Source organism: Pezoporus occidentalis, unplaced genomic scaffold (assembly GCF_034315485.1).
Source record: "Pezoporus occidentalis ecotype Australia unplaced genomic scaffold, CSIRO_AGI_Poc_V1 ctg50, whole genome shotgun sequence".
Classification (NCBI taxonomy): Eukaryota; Metazoa; Chordata; class Aves; order Psittaciformes; family Psittacidae; genus Pezoporus; species Pezoporus occidentalis.
Genome location: NW_026915836.1, coordinates 1969192 through 1988540, shown reverse-complemented (window position 1 = coordinate 1988540; position 19349 = coordinate 1969192). Strand labels below are relative to the sequence as shown.

Below are 19349 nucleotides of genomic sequence, written 5' to 3'. Positions count from 1 at the left end.
GTGGCATGGCAACTTTACACTGTACTGTCGCTTATGCTGTGTTGAGAAAAGATTAAGTTATTTTTCAGCTAGGATATTGCTTACATCCAGAATTCAAGGCACGTACTGTTATAACTTGCAAAATGAGACACTGGCTCCGCTGTGTGCAAGGGCCCCTTATATGAGATCAGAAGTGGATATTGCCATGTCTAAAACACATCTTTTTGCAATAGAAGTCTGCAGGAGAACTAGGTGGAGAAATGAGCAAAGTCTAACTAATACCTGATGCACATCCAATGACAAAAGTGTATTGCAAGGATTAGGAATGTTCTGAGCGGGTGAGGCATCTGAAGGAGATATTTCATTCTTGTAAGACCAGTTTTACCTCTAGAACATCACAAATCTGTACTAGAACCCTTTACATGCTTTCCAATGTAGCTATCACAAATAACAAGCCGTATACAACATTCCTTCCTGCATCTTATTTCATAGAATCATAGAATAGTTAGGGTTGGAAAGGACCTTAAGATCATCAAGTTCCAACCCCCCCCTGCCATGGCCTTCACAATATCATCATAGGGCTTAAAGAACAGAACTAACATTGCAGAAGTTTAACATGTGCTTGTTTTTACACTCCCTAAGAAACACACAGACACCCACTTGGACATCACCACCCTACAGTGTCTCCCTTCCTCTTCTGCTCAGGGCTATGCCCCTGCTTGACAGGGAAGCAGCAGGCAATTGCTGGTTGTCACTGAGAAGGAAGCAACGTAATCCCAGAGCTGCTGGTAGAGCAGGTTTCAACACCTTTTGTGTTGGAAAAATCACCTGGTATAGAGGCTCCAAAGAGTACATCTATTATATTTTGTTTTTCCTGTTTTTAAAGTGGATTTGAAAAACCAAACCTTTTTCCAGTTGCAATTTCCAAACTGACAATGTGCAGCCTCATGATTAAGGGGGGACACAGTTTGCACCCCTGGCAACAAAAGATTCTCCAGCATTTCCATCGGCTTTAACGCTAGAGCAATAAACAAGAAATGTACCATCCAGTTTAGTTTCAAGAGAATGTTTTTGATTGAAAGATAATTTAGTATATGTACCCTGACTCCTACATGCAATTGTGTAAGAAAAAGCATTAATTCACACAAGCGCTTTGGATGCAAAAAACCCCCCTCCAAATGATTAACTCTCAGTACCATGGTACACAACTCTAAACTAGTCGATGGCCAGCTGAAAAGCTGCTGCACAGTCCAAGGCAGCCCATGGGGTCTGCAAGGCTCAAGAGTGTGAGCACAAGCAGCACAGATCCACATCTCTATGGAGACTGCCAGCAGCAGCCCAAGGAGATGGGATGAATCCAGCCCAGCCATATCCCCACGAGGAGCAGCCCCAGCAGGATGGACATACCCTTTGCAACTGGTGCACCAGCTCTTTCTCACTCCCACTCAGGATGGTCCAGCAGCCAGCATCTATCTTTCTGCATCCTTACGTGTCAGGGAGCACCTCGCTCCTGGTGGGGCCATGGATGCTGGCATGGGCACCTGGGGCTGGGCAGATGTCCCACATTCCTCACCTAAAGTGCCATTTTTGCAGTACAGCCTCTCCAAGCACTTCCACTGCAATAGTATGGGAAGGGCTGGAAAAGACTCCAAAGATGATCCTCATCCCTCTACTGTATCCCTTTGTTTCACGTCGAGTTATGTCATTCTTACTTTGCTAGCCTGCACACTTAACTATTACCACAATTTATTAAGCCAAGCTTTCTACCCAACACAGCAAATATCTAATTTTTGAAGAACCAGACAAAGTGACTGATTATTGAAACTCATGGGGTGGGAGGCACAGATTCCTCTTTCACTCAGTAGCACTCCTTGCAGCTCCCTTTGCCCACTGGCCATCTCTCCTGTTCATTACACTGACTGCAGTGGCACGCTATAGTCTCAGCTGGGTTCAGAGAACCACTGTGCTAAATGCCAAAAACAGAAGGACATTGACCTTGTCCTGAGAAAATAAAAAGAAAAGCTACAGAATAACCTCAAGTCATTTCATGTGCTCAGATGGCAGACATGAATGGTCAGATTCCGGGAGAAAAAGGTTAAAGAAAGATGTTCAGGAGTCTCTTCACTCTGAATTCCAGCACAACTGCTTACAGATATGATCTTCATTTCAGGTGGTAGTTATCACCTTCTTGACACTTGTCCACCTGATAGAGGCATATGGAGCAGAGGTCACTGCACTCATTTCCTGACCTGCAAGATTTCCATCAGTTCACATTTCCAGCCACAGGGCTTAGAAACACAATTCTACATTTACTTTTGTAGTTCTGGGTTGAATTTTCTGTCGGTGTATGTAGGAAGAATTCTGTTACTGACTGCGAACTTGGTTAGACCATATAGGTCTCAATCCTTGTTTTCACCCTTCCTCCTGAAATAGTCTTAAAACAAACTTACTGCTGAGCTACGTGCAGAACAGGAAGCTTCAAGCCAAGGTGAAAATGAATAAAGGAAAGACAAAAATTATTCATATTATCTGCTTGGTGTTGCAAAAATGTTAGCATATTGCAAAATGTATGTGAGCATTTTAAAAGGCATGTTGGCAATGCAGAACTTCTACGTCAGTCTCTTCTTCGATGATAACCTCTTCATTCATCCTTCTTTTTCCTTTACTAACAAAAACTAAACCATTCAGAAACATGAGCACTGACTAATATCAAATACTATGACTACGCCTGCTTACATACGTGGCTCTGCAGACATTCATGTCAATAGTACACTTCTTCAATGAGAAGTACACTTACCATCTAAGATGCAATTATTGCCAGTGTTTCTGGGACAGGGAAGAGCAAGGGCTTTCCTTATTTTCAGAAGAGAAAAACCACACCTGTGCCTGAAAAGTTACTATATTCAGCTTCTGTTCCCTGGTGAGTTCTTCAGCAAGTCTGAATATATCCCCCCTCCCTCCTCTTTTTGAGGAGGAAAATAATGAAACCCAAAACATTTTGTACTCATCAGACAAATAAATACTCCTAGGACCTTAGAGCAGAAGTCACTCGAGTCTGAAATTTCCAGCTGGAGATGAAAAAAAAGCCAACCCTTTCATTGAGTGATCAGAGATTTATACTCATCTGAGACACAACACGGCTTGACCACACTGTGATTTCTTGGAAAGTAATTTACTGCGCTGAAAAACAATTTGCTAAGCATTAACATCCGTGCCGCTCCCTGTTTCAGGACCTGTGTTTTCCAGAAATGATTATCATCAGCAATTCTCAGTAAATGCTAACAAAGCTGACATTCTGCACGTTGAAAAACGAATTCTCAATCAAGAAACGACTCCTGATCATCCTTGCATTTGAGGGGTTTTAAAGGTCTCAGGAAATCCAGGAATGCCTAAGAAAAAAAAAACACATAAAAAAATGACACAACCAAACCCCCAAACCATCTTCCTCCATTCCTCTGGCACCTTTGACTGCCTCAGGAAACAATTTCAGAGTATCAGATCTGTATGTTTGACAGCAGACTCCCCACAGCCTTCACCTTCACTAGATGTAGAGACACGAAAAACAGCGAAACAGGGCGTTTTGCTTTCTCCTTTACTCATATAATGAAAAAGCCCTGAATGAGCTCAGATCAAGAGGTTACAACCATGTTTTCCAGCAGAATTAACATCTGAAGCTGCTAACAAATGGTGGTACCCTATGCAGCCCCCACCGTATCCATGTGTGGTCCCATAGCAGGAAGGGAAGGTTTAGAGCTGGGCTTCCCACACCAACACCACCTTTCCCCCTTGGTTCTCTCTTTGATTTCCAGGCAGGAAGCATGCCTCAGGTCCTCCTTCTGGTCTCAGTGACCCAGGTGTACCTTTGGAGTTCACAAACCTGCCAGGTAGAAACACTGATCCCCATCACCAAGTCCCTCCTCACACTGGGTAACCCCTACATGCACGGACTACAGCTGAACACTGTAACTCACAGAGTTCCTACTGCCAACTTGACTCTGCTGCCCAAACAATACACACATCTTGTCTTTCAATATATTCCAGCATTCAATATAGACAGTGAGGCCTCCTAAACACTTCCTTTGAATATAAAGCAGAACACCCAGCAGCTGTTTGAAAGACAGTGGCACTTAGCAGGGAGAAACGTGCATGGTGGGGGACCAACTCACTGGTATGGCAGGTATCTACAGTGCCCTGAAGTGAGCCAGCAGGAACCAAAAAGCATCTTCTCCCCATCGGGGTGAGAAAGTACTGGCAAGAAGTTAATTGCATAAGATAAATGCAAGTAGAAGAATATAAAATTGACATTTTGCTCTTTCAAAAAGCAGCAGTGCTGACGGATCAGACTTTATTCCATTAAGGCCTGACTCATCAAAGAAACACAAATTTTAAAGATCAACAAATAACTTAGCCAGTTATTACTGCCACAAAGCAGTTTGCAGGTTTCATTTTCCTCTGGGTTATCAGTAGTCATTAAGCCTTAAATGTCACGTCAATGCAAGCCAGCAGCCCCAACAAATGCACAGCAGGGATCTACACCAGGGCATGCAAAATCCGAGCTTAAAATCCCAAACACAAATTTACTGATGCTCCCTTATGGAACTTCTTGCTTTTACACAAATAAATCTGATTAGCAACTATCTCATCTCAAATCAGCCATATTCATCAGCCAATTCCTGCACTGTGGAATTTATTCTTAAATTTCTGAAGTGAAGCCTATGCATTTGCAGTACTTGTGTTACCTCTCAATGCCAAAACTAGCATCTGGAAGCACTGCTGCTCGCTGTAAAGGTCTTAAATGAATGGAGGCAGTAGCCATTTACTCAGGTGGCAGGAACAAAGTTATTATGAAGTAAAATTGATCTTTCATCTGGAGGAAAGACTCAAACCATTGCCACAAAGGTTGCAAAACTGCAGAGCTGTTCCTTCTTTTCACACTAAGAAAATAAGTCTGCAACAGGTTTCCTGTCTAAGCTCTGGTTTATTCCTTTTATTCATATCCTGAACCCTGTGCTATGAGGGAATGGAATCCTCCTCAGGAACCACTGAATCCACACATGTAATTTTAAGATTGATACATATACTAACACAAATCTATTCCTGGCACAAACAGCCATGAGCCAGCTAGGGAGATATTTCTTCCCACTGCATTAAGATGGTGGATAGGAAGCTTATCATGCTCATCTGCTGAATTTTTGGTTTAGATCAGGCTGTGACCCTTAGAAAGGGATGCTTATATCTGTTTCAACTTGCCAAAATAAGAATCCAGTCTTGTATATGTGTTATGATGAATAAAAGTCAGAAGACTAGCTTGAAGCTCTCCTTTAGTATGTCAGTATCATTACCTGTTCCACAGAGGATAGACCTGATTATTGCAATGTATCACCAAGGGTTTTTTTTTGTTAGTCTTATAAAATGAACAAGGAATAATAACATGCCAACAAAAGCAAACATTCATGGTTGCTATAGCACAAAGCCCAATTTCAACCTTTCTAAATCTACATAATACATCTCTTTTTTAAAGTGAAGCATGTATTCTGAAAACAGAATACATGTTTTGTACTCTTGCAGCACAGTACTGTCACATCACCTAAGTACGTACTTCCATCTTTTATTATTCTTATTATTGTCTTGGGCATCAGCAGAGAGATAAACACGTTTGTGGGTCACTCTCACCAGCCAGTGTGTGGACACACCACTATAAGAAGTCAGCTTACAAGAGGCCCATCCTTAAGAGTTCTGAATATCCTATTTATAAAACTTGTCTAGTATGATGAAATGCTACAGCCAAAATATTAACTTATACTTGTTTCAGATCCTCAGATCTTGCCTCCTTGAGGAATTCAAGCAAAACAATATCCTGAGAACTTTAACAAGTTTGTTTTATCACCGTGTCTGCTGACAAGATGCACCAGGCTTCCTTGCTTCTTGCCTAATGACGAACTGCAATCATATAGGCAGGCTGAGCTGGCTCTCTAAAGACAAGCGAGGTCACCACCACTTTTGTGGTAGAACCGTTCTCCAGCACACACAGTGACATTACCTGGGGGTAGTAGAGACTAGGCCTAAGACAAAGGTTTGCAAACCATCCACTGAGAGGCAAGCGACTCCTTCTTACCGATGATTATAGGAAAGATGACAGTTTTACTTTATGGCTGTCAATGATATTATAGTTCTCCACCAATTCCCACAAAGATATTGCTCAAAGAAGACAAGAGATGCTTATTTTCAACATACAAGAAACAGCTTGACAAGTAATGGAAAAACACAAACCAAACTGGAGATGCCAGTTTAATCATGAGTTTTGAGATTCTGATTTTGCACTGGGGATTCTCCGTAGCAAATGGAAGCACCTGGTAAATGGCACCGCTTATATACCACAGAATGGCTCTCCCCACAGCAAGCCTGCACCACACTATGACAAATAAATCTTGCCAGATGATTACTGCACACATCCTTAACAAAATTAATGCAGTAGTGATGAAGTCAAGGACATTTGCTATCTGTAAACCACTTCTAGAAGAGGATTTTGTATTTTGAGGGCTGGCTGTAGGAAAACCACCACAAATCTCTCTGCTAAAATAACACACAATTCCCCATGCAAAATTTACTTACTTTATTTTATTGAGGGTCTCCAAGACATACATTTAACATTCCTTTGACTTCTGAGCTTTCTTTGCACTACATTTACAGTAATTACATTCATGATAGCAAATATCTGGGCAGAACAAAAGCATTTGACAGCTATGCTGCTCTAAAACACCAGCCCACCTGCTTCTTTTTGAGTCTTTATTTGTAGAATAGCAGCCCTTTCTAAAAGTTTTCAGTTATTTCCCTTTAAAACTAGTTTTGAGACTCAAAGCAACAGAATAGTGACTTTACACTTTAGGAAGGAAGAGAAGGAAGTGGCTATTCACTTAGGAGTTACGAGTCCTGTACCACATGCAGAACTGTTACAAAGACATGATAATTTAATGTAACATTCACCATCACATCCAGCAGCAATTAGAAGCTGTTGCACTTATGCCAGAAGAATGTGTTCTTGTAACTTAAAGGGAAGCTGTCCAGGAGACAAAAAAACAAACTAGCAAACAACAGAACATGTTTTGATAAGCAGTCTGGGAGCAATTATAAAGCAATGGAATACCCATAATATTGATAATCCTATTTCCAATTTCAGGGTAGGTACAGACCTTAATCCTTCAGTGCAGGGAGCTAACCAAATAGAGATAGAAGATGACCAGAGAGCAAAACAGGCCCTGGTAGAGTGGGTGAGTCCAGAGGACAAAGTCAATCTTACACAAGCAAAACAGGAAGGAGGAAATATTACTACCTGAAGATAAAGGACCATGTCAGACAGGCTCTGTGGTGAGCTTCGCAGGCTGCCAGACCTATGGGACTTCTGCATGGAACACTGTGAGGTGTGAATACGTGCTTTAAAAGGGGAAATTCTTTCTGTCTAGAAAAACAAGCACTATCTTAAGAAGAACACCTGGAGGGCAAGAGGGGTAGCTCATGAATATTATTTCTTCCAGGTAAAAAGATCTATCCCCAAAACAAGCCTGGGGAGGTAATGACAGCCAGTCCCAGGCAGAACACTGCCCAAAAGGGTGGTCTTTGAGTTTGAAAAAAATTGAAGGAATCCATCTTAAAAAAACCTTGAAAACAGAGTAACTGACCTAGAGGGGAGACAGCTGATGCTATTAGGAGTCTTCTCTCCCAAATTAAGCTTAAGACAGTGCTTTGAAATATATATCAAACCTAACTGCTGAGGCTGCATTTACTAACTTCTTTTAAAAGCATACTAACATTGACAGGATGGACAAGCATGAAGTTTTACCATTGGCAGCCTGCCTCCACAGGAGCCAGGGCTTTTTTCAGGTGAAAAACCTGAAAAATACAGACAATACCTCCCATGTAAAGACTGCTATTAGTTCTATCTTTTATATTCATGGCAATGAATATAAAATCAGTGTATTTCTACTGGTTCATCCCATCTTGCAACATGCCTAACATAGCTAGCTCTCATTCTTCCTCTATCCAGCCTTCCTCCACCATTGCTTGACAGCGCATCTAAGTGCTCAAATTCAGCCATTCACTGATTAACGGAATGTATTTGTTACTATATGCTGCCTTTCAATCAGAAGTGATCTTCCCAAGTTCTTTTTTTTTTTGGAACAATTTGTGCTTTTGCATATCCAGCTGTTCTTCAACATTCTTCACCAACAGCTTGATCCAAAGCACTCCATCTCTCACTGTACTCAGTGCCTAGCTTTTGTATCCCTCCTCCCTATGCATCAAACCAACCACTGAAATGCGAAGTACATGTTTAAGTTTAAACAACACTCCAACAAGCAGCCCTTATAGACACATTCGGGGCAGTGTTAACGTGGCTCATGCCAAAGGATGCTATGTGTTAGCTGAGCAATGCAGTGTATTTTTTCCAGCTGCTTCAGCCACTAACCAACTACGTGACATTGTGAACGATCACTTCTTTAAAATATACAATGAAAGAATTCAATATGAAAATAAAAAGCGAGAACAAACCTTAATTACATACAGAGAGCAACAAAACAGTATGAGATGTCCACAGTTTGGCCAGCTAAGACCTTAATTTTTAATGTATTATTCTTTCTTTTGTTTAGGATACACACCCAGTCAATGCTTTAATTTTTTGTCATCTACAGAGCCGTAAAGTCCTTTAATGCAGCTTTCACCTTCTTTTCTTGATACATGCCATCAAACTTTGCTTCCAAAAAGAGCGGCCATTAGGAAGGAAGCCCTCAGGCACCACATTACACAGTTGCCTGGTTCATATCAATGTGAATTGGGAAAAATAATCAACCTCTTCTAAATACAGCTTTAAACTCACACAGTTGAACTTGCCTATACTATTTACATGAAATATCCTGTAGTCATTCCACATAGTAGTAAAAATTCCTACAATTTTTCTATAAGGCAATAACAACTGGAGATACACAATAGCATCAGGTTTTTCTCCCTTCCCAGAGGTTTTACAAAGCACTAAAGCCCTCCCAGCATGAACTGTACTTCAGACCTCTAGAGAGTCTGAAGCAGTTGCAGATTTGATGCAAACTACAGATGCAGTCTGTAGTCTTCTTGCTCCTGCCCCCCTCCCACTGGATTCCCATTCTTCTCTTTCTTCAGAAATGCTTGTTAAAATTTTCATTCCATGTTTTTTCTGTCACACTCTTTCTCCATTCCCTCACTCACCACTTATTTGCTGGCTGGTTTAGAGAAAGACACACACAGACAGACTGCTGATAGCAGCAGGCAAGAAGCCAGCCACTATTCTTGCATCCATGTGTACCTGTGAACAAGTCTCACTGCCAACTGTGTTACGTACCACAGTGAACGCAGGGAGCTAAGAGGGGTTCTTCCAAGAGCACACACTCTAGAAAGTCTGTGTCTAGGAATAAGCATGAACCTGTGGCTTTCGCTACCAATATTAATCATTTCTATCAGAAACAACCTATTCCGCTGCTCCTTCCTTGCAAGGTCCTTCCGCACATGAAGAATGCTACTGACAGAAGCATAGGATGTAATATCGTTTCCCACTTTGGGGCAATCAGATTACCAGACAGCACCAGGGAATCCACCCCAAAGTCCTCCAAGCTGCTTTGCACACACTGTGTTTTGTTCTCCACCAAAACATAAATTATCTGTAAAGTGCTAGAGGAAAGATCCAGGACTTGATGGACCGGTTGGTTGATCTGACAAGACAAATACTCTTCTCCTCACATAAATAATGATCTTTTTCTTCCTCTTCCTCTTTCTTATCTATCTTTAAGTGTTTGAGGTCCTCAATGAATATCTGGCCTTTGACTGTAAGACATGAGGTTTTTTACTATGCCTATTACTTTCAAACCACAAAACACAATTTAGCAGCCACTGGAGTGTTTCCTGTTTCAGTCATACCCATGTTCACACTCTGAAGAGACACTGGCATCATTTTAAAAGCTTCTCCATTACTAATTTTCATTTCATTCTCAAAGATGTGCACAGACAGTCTTAGCTCCTCACATATGCAAAGTAACTAACTTCAAAAACTCAGTCAGCAGAGCTATTTTAAATGCCAGCATGCAGTTTACAATCAAAAGCATTATATGCTGATACAGCACCATAGTTCTTAAAAGACCCTAGAGCATTCAAGCTCGCATTTAGATAGGCTTAGTCTCACTTGGGACATTCTCATGCTCTGGTTTAGACAAAGTCCCAGTCAGCTGCTGGACAACACCTGTGAAGGATGCTCCCTCTCTCCAGAGAAAACAGGCTGTCTAAAGGCAATGCTGCATGGGTTTAAAACATCAGTTAAAAAGCTGGTCTTGAGCATTGCAACAGGAGTTTCTGCAGTTTGGCTGCAAAACTCAGCCAGTATGCAATGACCAGAGAGTATTGCAGTAGCTTGTGTATTTTTTGCACAGAACAGACAAATTCATTGTTTTGAAAGGTCATTGAAAATAAATTGCAAGGAATTCAATTTATCTCCCTTGGATGGATGAAGGACTGAGTCAAACACAGAACAGTGGAAATCTCTGGCTCCAAGAAGTCTGTGCTGTTTCAAGCCTGCTCTTAGGCAGCGAAACCATCCTTTCAGCTACATGTTATTACAACTTGTGACTTTCAACTGATATTTTTCCCTAACTGTGATGCTGCAGCAAATTGTGTCGTACATGAGCATCAAAAGAATGGTCAATAAAATGAAGAATTTGTTTGTCTTTAACCACGGAGTTTACCACATACAAAATGCTTTGTGATACAGACAAACATCATCGTAGAAGCCTCACACTCATTTTTCCATGTGTAAAGTGACATATGAAAAAGTAAAGGGAGATACATGGGAGAAAACGCCATCAACACAATACAGAGAGACAAATACCGGAAAAGCAAACAAGCACAAAGATTAATTTTGAAAGCCTATGAAGACAGAAAATCAAAAGAATACCCTGAGCTTCACAGGTTTTAGCTTCACAGTACACCCAGGAGAGTGGCACAGCAGTAGCACACCTGATTTAACAGGGCTAGTGCGCAGATCATTCCTGCCTGGATGTCCCACGTCATGCTGTAACTCTTACCTAAAGCTTTCTGGGTACTCAACCACAGCCATGTTGATGACATCCAGTGCATGCTGATAGTGCTTCTGAGCTGAAAAGAGGAGGGCCAGTAGATGAAGTGAATTCATGTCATCTTTGCACAGTTGTAGTGCTTCTTGAAGATGTTCTATAGCATCAGAAATCTGGGAAGAGATGGGGGTAGAAATAAAGAGAACACATTTCTCCTTCAGTCATATGGTGCATCTCAAAGGTATGAAAAAACACAGTCATTAGAAATTACAAAGAAATCCTACTTAGGCACCTATGAGAAAGAGTTCTACCATCTGAATAGACTGCCAAGATTAACAGACTGTGCTGCCTGAAGAAAAACCACACATTCTACAGAAAGGAATCTGCAGCGTTACTATATCACTGCTTATAAACAGGAGAAGCAGACCTTATCCAATCAACCCCCTCTTACTTTGACATGGTGCTTCTGTGCTGTGAACATCTCCACTACAACGGCCCTATTCTCAACCTCATTTCTAAGATGGGTGGCTGCTCTTCACCTCAGGGAAAGCACTACACATCTCTGCTTCATTTTGTCTCTTGTGATGGCTGTACAAGGTCTTTCATGGCTCAGATCAAGAACACAAAAACTGGACTGTTCAAGGGTAAAAGGGTCAATATAAAAGAGTCAAATAAATAAAAGAGTCAAATGCTGTCAGAAAAAGAAATATCTGTGCTAGCAGCTATGTAAAGAGCAGTCCCAACACTCACAGCAGCAGCATGTCATTAGAATAAAGTCTCACTTGGCAGAAAACTTAACATCTATAATGCATGCAAGTATATCACATGCTCTTCGTGATCTAATACCCTATTTTAGGCTATCTATCTGTTCAGAAGGGAACTTCTTTAGTAGATTTTCTTGCCTTTGGCTACCAGTAAGTTTTATACGGAGGACTTTTTATCAGGTTCTCTAGTATCTGAAAACCCTGTTACTCAGGTTATTCCAGATCTGTGTTTGCCCCTGGACGCCTGCAGAAAGCAAGACAGAAAATGAATATATTTCTTTTCCTCATATATATTTCCCTTCCCCCCCCCCCCCCCCTTAAGGGATGGAGAATATATTTCCTTCTTTCCTACTATGAGAACTTCCCACCTAGCAAAGCTCTGCAGACACTGGCATACCACCAGCATGACTTCCCACCACCTCCACAGATCACCCAGAAAAACAGGTAGCACGTAACTAAGGAAAGCACAATGACACTGCCTGCTGTTACAACAGAGGTTGCTGGCTTTGTAGATGCCAGGTGTCCCTCAGGGAGCATGGTATATACGCTGTTCATGGCGCAACTTAATCCTAACGTGCAAGTGACATTTCTCTCTTACTGAGCATACGCAAGCCAAGTTACTCAACTACTCTATTACTGGTGACTACATGCAAGTCTGGAGATCAGTGCAACTGCTCCAAAGACATAACCCCAAACTGGCCTTTGCCCAAAGCTTCCAAACTGCCCAGTGTCCTGGCTTACATTCAGGTTGGGATATATGACTGAGTGCTCAGCTTTACTGAATTACTGCTTGTCAGTGGAGCTACCTGAACCACATGCGTTACAGCCCACTGCAAAGCTAAACACGCTGGCTTAAGTCACTAATGCTCCCATAGCAGCTCCCTAGGACACATTTTCTTACAATGTAAAAACACTAACAATGAAAGGACAACTTGGAACAAGGACAACAGGCATGAGACTGTGGTGGGCCCAGATCTCCCCATCCATGGAGCTCTTCAGTAGGTATACCAGAGGTATCTAATGTTTGGTCTGCTATCCTCAGGGTATCTATCCTGATAGATCTATCTAGCTGCTATCCTAAGGCTCTCCTCAGGACTAAGACACCTTATTTTTTCCATTCTTTTGTTTCAGACCTACAAACCAAACAACTGGAGGGAGCTTTGAGCAACCTGTCCCAGCTGACCCTGCTTTGAGCAGGGATTGGACTGGATGATCTCCAGAGGTGCCTGCTGAACTCCACTGTTGTATGATTCGATTCAAAGACTTGGGAAGGTGATCCTAATTTGCTAGTATGAATCAGAGAAAGAATAATACTTACAAGTAGTGTCTTTACTGAGGGGCTTTGAAACTGTAAGGATACTTGACCTTACTTGCACATCCATATACAAAGTCACTGAGGCTGCTTTATATGTGTAGCTGTCTGATGATCACGCAGCTGCAAGCTCATACCCCTGACAGAGGTCAGCTATCAAAGAAGCTCCCCAGTTCTGTTGCAACATATATGAAACAAATACATGCGAAAGAAAGCATCACAAAAGTGAGCTGTGGCCAGCCCTGCAAACTATTGTAATAGATGCAACCTAAATTAATTTCCCCCTGTTCTGCAGAATAAGGCTTGCAATGGTAATATCTCATTGCAGTGCTTCACTCTAGTGCCAGAGTCACAGGCACTGGCTGGTTTTGAAAGTTAATCATGCGTCCCTGACACCTGATTGTTTAACTTGAGCTCAAATGGATTCCTTAGTGCTGTAACACTGTTAGTAGCCTACACAGTATTGCTGCTTAATTAGAAACAGCAAACAACACAGAGATAAGAAAAAATAACCTTTAATAATATGATGAGACTCTATTCTTTATGGGAAGCATGATACAAAATAACAACCTGCAACACACCAGATGCAACAAAACACAAACTAAATTTCTAGAACAATAAGAGCAAGATATTTGGCAGAAGTCAACATAAACTTCTTTTGAAGAGCAGAGATCATCAACCTATTGACAGATGCCACAGCCTGCTTATTTAAGTAACTCTGTAATATGAGAAAGATGGAAGCTGGCAGCCCAGATGGCACCCTGAAACTTCAGGGCTGTATCAGAGGTAGGCTGCCAGTTTAAATTCCCTACAAGTGCTGTGCTCAGAAGTAATCTTATTTCAGCTAGGCTGCAAGTCCGAGCGGGGCCTGCAATTAGAAGATGCTACCCTTCTCCGATTCATCTTTCTGTTAATAAATATACCACACGTCTTCTGTATGGCAACACAGGTATATTCAGATCACACTGATCAGGAAGCAAAGATACTGCAGTAAGCCAGAAATAGCATCCTGCAGCATTACCAAAATAATGCCACAATATGGATTGCTTAGGCTGCCTCTTATATAACAGGATTTATATCAATAATGCTATATGCTTCCTTAAAAACAATGCTGGGATGTTACAACTGTAGGTATAAAAAGGAAAGGAGCATGAGTGTTAAAAATAATTCCCAGCAGTAGAATTCGCTTGCATGTTTAGGATGGTAAATGAAATGGGATCTCATAAGAGGGGTTTTCAGGCCTTATAATTCCGCATCAGTTGAGATATAGTTAATTAACCATTAAAATTATCCCCTCCCTCTCTTTTTATAGCATGGAGATTGCAGAAAAGAGACAGTTTTATTGACTGGGAAGAGTTTCCACTGAAAACAGACTTGCTACAGTCCACCAGGGCTTCAGGAAAGCAGGGGCAAACATATCTGTGACTTAAATTATTACTTAATTCTTACCTCAACTTGGTTTTGAGCCTAAGTAAAATCTAGGCCAGGACCTAGACAGAAAAGCAGTGTTCTGCTGTTCAGCAGGGGAGGAACACACAGAAACACAGACCAGAACTACCCACATCCAGCTGAAATAAGCACCTCTCAATACCTGCTAAACCAGAGCTCCCCTCCTGGGGCAAAGGCAAGGCAGCAGACTCGCCTTCTTGAAACCAGACTAAAAACTGTGGAGAAAACAGATTAAATATTTTCTCTGGTACCTTAACTGATGTTTATCTTATTTTTACATCCAGTCACTCTGGAAGGCGGTAAGTGTTTTTTGGATATTGCCACTTGAAACTTCAGGTCTGCTGGCAGCCCACAGATGAAATTGATAAGTGAGACCTCTAATTCTCAGCTGCTGGCCCCTGGCTGTCTTTCCCTTCCTATTTTCATGCAAAGAAAGGTCAAATCAAATCAAGTATTAAAATGGTACTAAACACCCATATGTTGTTTTTATGTACCCAATGCTGATTTACATGGCATTCAAGGTCAAAAACAACACCACCACCCAAAGCGAGAAGAAGAGCAGCATTTAAAATTAACAAGAGCGCTGACTCTCTACAGTCATTTCCATAGAAACCAGCCTGCTAAAAAACAAGGCAAGGCATTAAAATCAGTGAGCTTTAAAACGTTCATTCTACCTTGTTTCTGCTGATCCAAATGCTGTTACCACAGAAACAGGGGAAGCAGCCGAACCAGCCACCGGGAGCTGGGAGTTACAAGTCTCATTTGTCGCCGGGCTCGGCCGGCTGCCAGCCAGGCGCTGCAGGTGGGAGAGAACCACTGCAGCAAACACTGACCCGGTCTCATGGCACTACAGCTTTGGGGGAAACAGAGTCAGAGCCTCCTTACACATAGGGCATTCTACCTGCCTGTTGCTGAAAATCCACCCTCAAGTGCTGTGGGGCTGACCTTGACCCCCTGAGTCACTGCAGTCCTGCCTGCGACTCCAGTGGTCTTTAAGACACAGATCCACAGACACAAGCACGAAGCACATCATCATCATCATCATCTTTCATTTTGGTTGCTGGTGGTTTGCAGTTGTGAAAACCTTTTATAACCATTTGTCATCTTGTCACGTCCTCATCGCATGTCAGAGGGAAGCTGATGCTCTTCCATTTCCACTTTCCCTTGCCCTGTGCTGACAGAGACAAGTGCCGGTGGAGGTATTCTAGAGTCTTCCAAGGAAGATGAATTGCTTCAGCTTCGCTTGGCTCTCAACTGGTCAGCTGCCTCTCTTGCTTTGTTCCATGAAAATGCTGTTATCTATGCAAACTGATACCTAGATTTTTCAGTGCTGGGTAAGGTTACTGCATTTATTGACCTTGACCATGGAAACAAAAAGGCCTGTTTGTTGAGATTAACATTCAGGTATTATATTATAACCTACATTTGTTGGTACTGTAGCATTGCCTGATGCAAGCCCTACCTGACATTCAATAGTTAATGCAATCCATCAAAAAAAGGTATCATTTATCTTTCAATTAATCAGAAAGAATATATTAGATACTTTAAATAATTAAGGAAATTAAAAATGCATTACCAAATTATCATTAAGTAAACTGGCAAAAGGAGAGCAGGATATTTTACAGCAGTCTAAAAATAAAGATGTCTCAGGTATCTCCTCTCTCTCCAAGTATGCATTAAAGATTTATATCTCACTAGATGGAGAAGAGCAGGAGCAGCACCGTAGGGGTCAGGCTGACGCTACATAACACTAAGATCTATCATAGCAGGGGCAACTGACAGAACATCAAGGATGAAAATACATAGGTGAGGTAGACAAAAAGAGAAAGTGAACTTGAGGACAGGAGACTGAATGGAAAGAACAGGAGGGAAGGGAAATGATGAAAGGAGACCTATGAAACAACACTGTAAAGACAGGCTTCAACTGGAGAAAAAGAAAGGGTAATGAGTTAAAATGCAGTGAACCGGTAAGAGCGAAAACAACAAAGAACCAATGACCACAAAAATCCTGACTTTAAGGATAGCAGCTGAAAAGCTGTAATGCTTTTACTCATGGCAAGAAGCACAAGAGGCAGCAGATCAGACAACCTCCCTAAGAGGTAAAAGCTGTGAGAGAAAGACGGGTAGCTGGATATTTTTTAATGAAAGACCCTGAGCAAACTGCACCATAAAGCAGCCAGTAGGCAGATGAGAATATTAAATAAGCCATTTTAATAATCCTTTCTTATCACAGGCTTCCTCACAACACACTGCTCTCATTATGAAAGGGTTACAGAAGTGACATTATCAAGTGTGCTCTCCTGGAACAACGAGTTTAACCTAATGAACACACAGCTCCCCTAATTAGCTCAGGAAAGTAAGAAGTATCCAACTGTCTGGCTCTGTAGTGTAGACTAAGGAGAGGAAACTGCAGCAAGCAGCAAGCCTGCCAAAGAAGGAAACTGTGATGATGAAATTTCACATCTAGCTAGAGAAGCATTTAAAAAATAGGGGCCGCTCCAGTGAAGACTTTGGCTTTTAAACAGAAGGGACAGAGAAACAGAACACGTCCCAATTATATAAAAGGAAGGGGTAGAAAAATACAGCCTGGCCCAAATGTTTTTCCTGAAAGGCAGTGCGGTGTATTTTCTGATCAGCTTAATTTTTATGAGTTAACACCTGCAGCAGCACTCAAATGCCAACTAATCCCACTCGCTGCAGAGCTCCAGCGCCCGTCAAAGCCTAACGCCAAACGTGCCCAAGTATGGAATAAACCAATCACCAGCGCAGAGGGCATGCGATCTGTGTGATACAGAACCGGGCAGTAACGGGAGAGCCTCCGGAGCGGCGGGACACGGCGTGATTCCCAGGGAACAGGAATAAACACACCTCGCTCGCCCCGCACAAAGTTGCTCCAAGTGGGAACAGCGCTGCTCAGGGGTGAAGAGCTGAATGCATGCCTTAGGGAAGGTCATTCCATGTGCTACAGGATTACTGTTCTTAAAAGTAAAAATAAAAGTTAACAAAAATAACAATAAAAATAATAAAAACATCTTACATAAACATAGTCTGGCTGCTTGCTATTGATTACAACGAAGGAAGGGACCCTGCTGAGCAAGTCTGGGTCTTACAGAATCCTAGAATAGTTAGGGTTGGAAAGGACCTTTAGATCATCAAGTTCCAACCCCCCTGCCATGGGCAGGGACACCTCACACTAAACCATATCACCCAAGGCTTTGTCTAACCTGGTCTTGAACACTGCCAGGGATGGAGCATTCACAACCTCCCTGGGCAACCCATTCCAGTGCCTCGCTGCCCTTACAGGTCTTGTTCAACAGGATTACCCTTTGCCCACCCTCTCATGGCTCAGTGGTTGCCAGTTATTGCACATACCTGTCTGACAAGAGCCAGCTGCAGTGATAGGTAGAGGATGATTTGGTGATCTTCCGGGGCCAACTCACGTGCTCTTTAAGGACGACCACGCAATACAAAAAGAAAAGTGACTGTTAGATTGTACTCTGCAGTGTCATGAGTCACACACGCAAGCACAGAACAAAACCCAGTCCTCTCCTACAGAAAACTAGTCCAGTTACGGGGGAGAACACAAAAAACTAGACAAAAAAGCAGATCAGTGCTGGCCTGATTAAGCCAGGCTCAAAGGGATGGGATATTATACAACTTACATGCTCCTTCATTAAATGACACTTAATGTTTTGGAACTTGGGTAACTGATATGGGTAAAGCAGCTCTTAGCTCAATACAAAACAATTAAAGCATTATTTTAAGTAATTTAGGTGAGGGGGATAGTTGTCCAACTTGTTTCTTTATTGCCACTTTGCAGACAGGAGGAGAGGGTTAAGTCAACACTGAAAAAGTAGTAATTGTTTCTCCTGTTATTGTGACTATGAACATGTAGAGGACTAAAGATCAGGAGCCCAAGATGTGAGCTCGTGCTCAAACACACATCCTCCACCCTGCAGCTTCTAGTCTAATTGCTGACAGTAGACCCCTCATTCGGGAAGGGAAGATGCTGAGGAAAGGAGAGGATTTGATGGCAGGAGCTGAGACTGGACCACAGCCAAGGCTCTCAGCTCCCAAGCTTAGACCTGTTAGATACTACCTTCTAGTCCACAGCAGGCAACAGTGCTCACTGCAGTGATGGTTCAGCTAGTGAAGGATGCAGTGTCTCCAGAACCAGATGTGGAGGCCCTTGGGAAAGGCTTGTGCAAGGCAGGGAAAAGGGATGGACGACTAGGACAGAACTATCCCTCTCCAACTACACCAAGCATGAAACTGCAGTCTGAGCTTCCTGGTTTGTGGAGAAGCCCTTAACCAAGGGCAATATGAAGATGTGTTTTGGGGACCTTAACCTAGGAGCAACATGGGGGCACTGGCTCATGCCACGCTGGCAGCCTAGCCCAGGCACCAGCGGATTACTCCCCTTGCTGACCTACAGACTAAGCTCTGCAGCATGGGGAATTCATTTCACATGGGAGAGAGAGGGAAGAGGAAAGTCGCTTGTAGTCAACTGACATTCCTGACCTCTTTCTGGGCTGCATTCCAGGACACCAGGGAAGCCTGCACCTGCATTGCCCTGCCCAGAGCAAGCACGATTAACATCTTTATGAGGGAGAGACGACCAACCGGCTGACAAGGCTGGTGGTTAAAAACCCTGCCAAAACTATACCTTTGCTGGTAACAAACAAACAAAAATCAAACCACACACCATTTTAATGGCAGCCACCTCTCAAATGCCATCCTGGCCTGCAAGCAAGAAGCTGCTGG

At 42.4% G+C, this 19349-nt stretch overlaps 1 protein-coding gene across 5 annotated transcripts in view; it reads right to left on the bottom strand.

Moving 5' to 3' along the window:
- Positions 1-19349, bottom strand: part of TTC7A (tetratricopeptide repeat domain 7A) — a 170993-nt gene that overhangs the window by 77286 nt on the left and 74358 nt on the right. For all 5 annotated transcript variants that reach the window (XM_062637012.1, XM_062637013.1, XM_062637015.1 and 2 more), the window contains 2 exons: positions 17958-18030; positions 11073-11233 (listed from right to left, as the gene is read on the bottom strand). In XM_062637012.1, coding sequence (XP_062492996.1) covers positions 11073-11233; positions 17958-18030 — 234 coding nt within the window. The remainder of the gene's footprint in view (positions 1-11072; positions 11234-17957; positions 18031-19349) is intronic.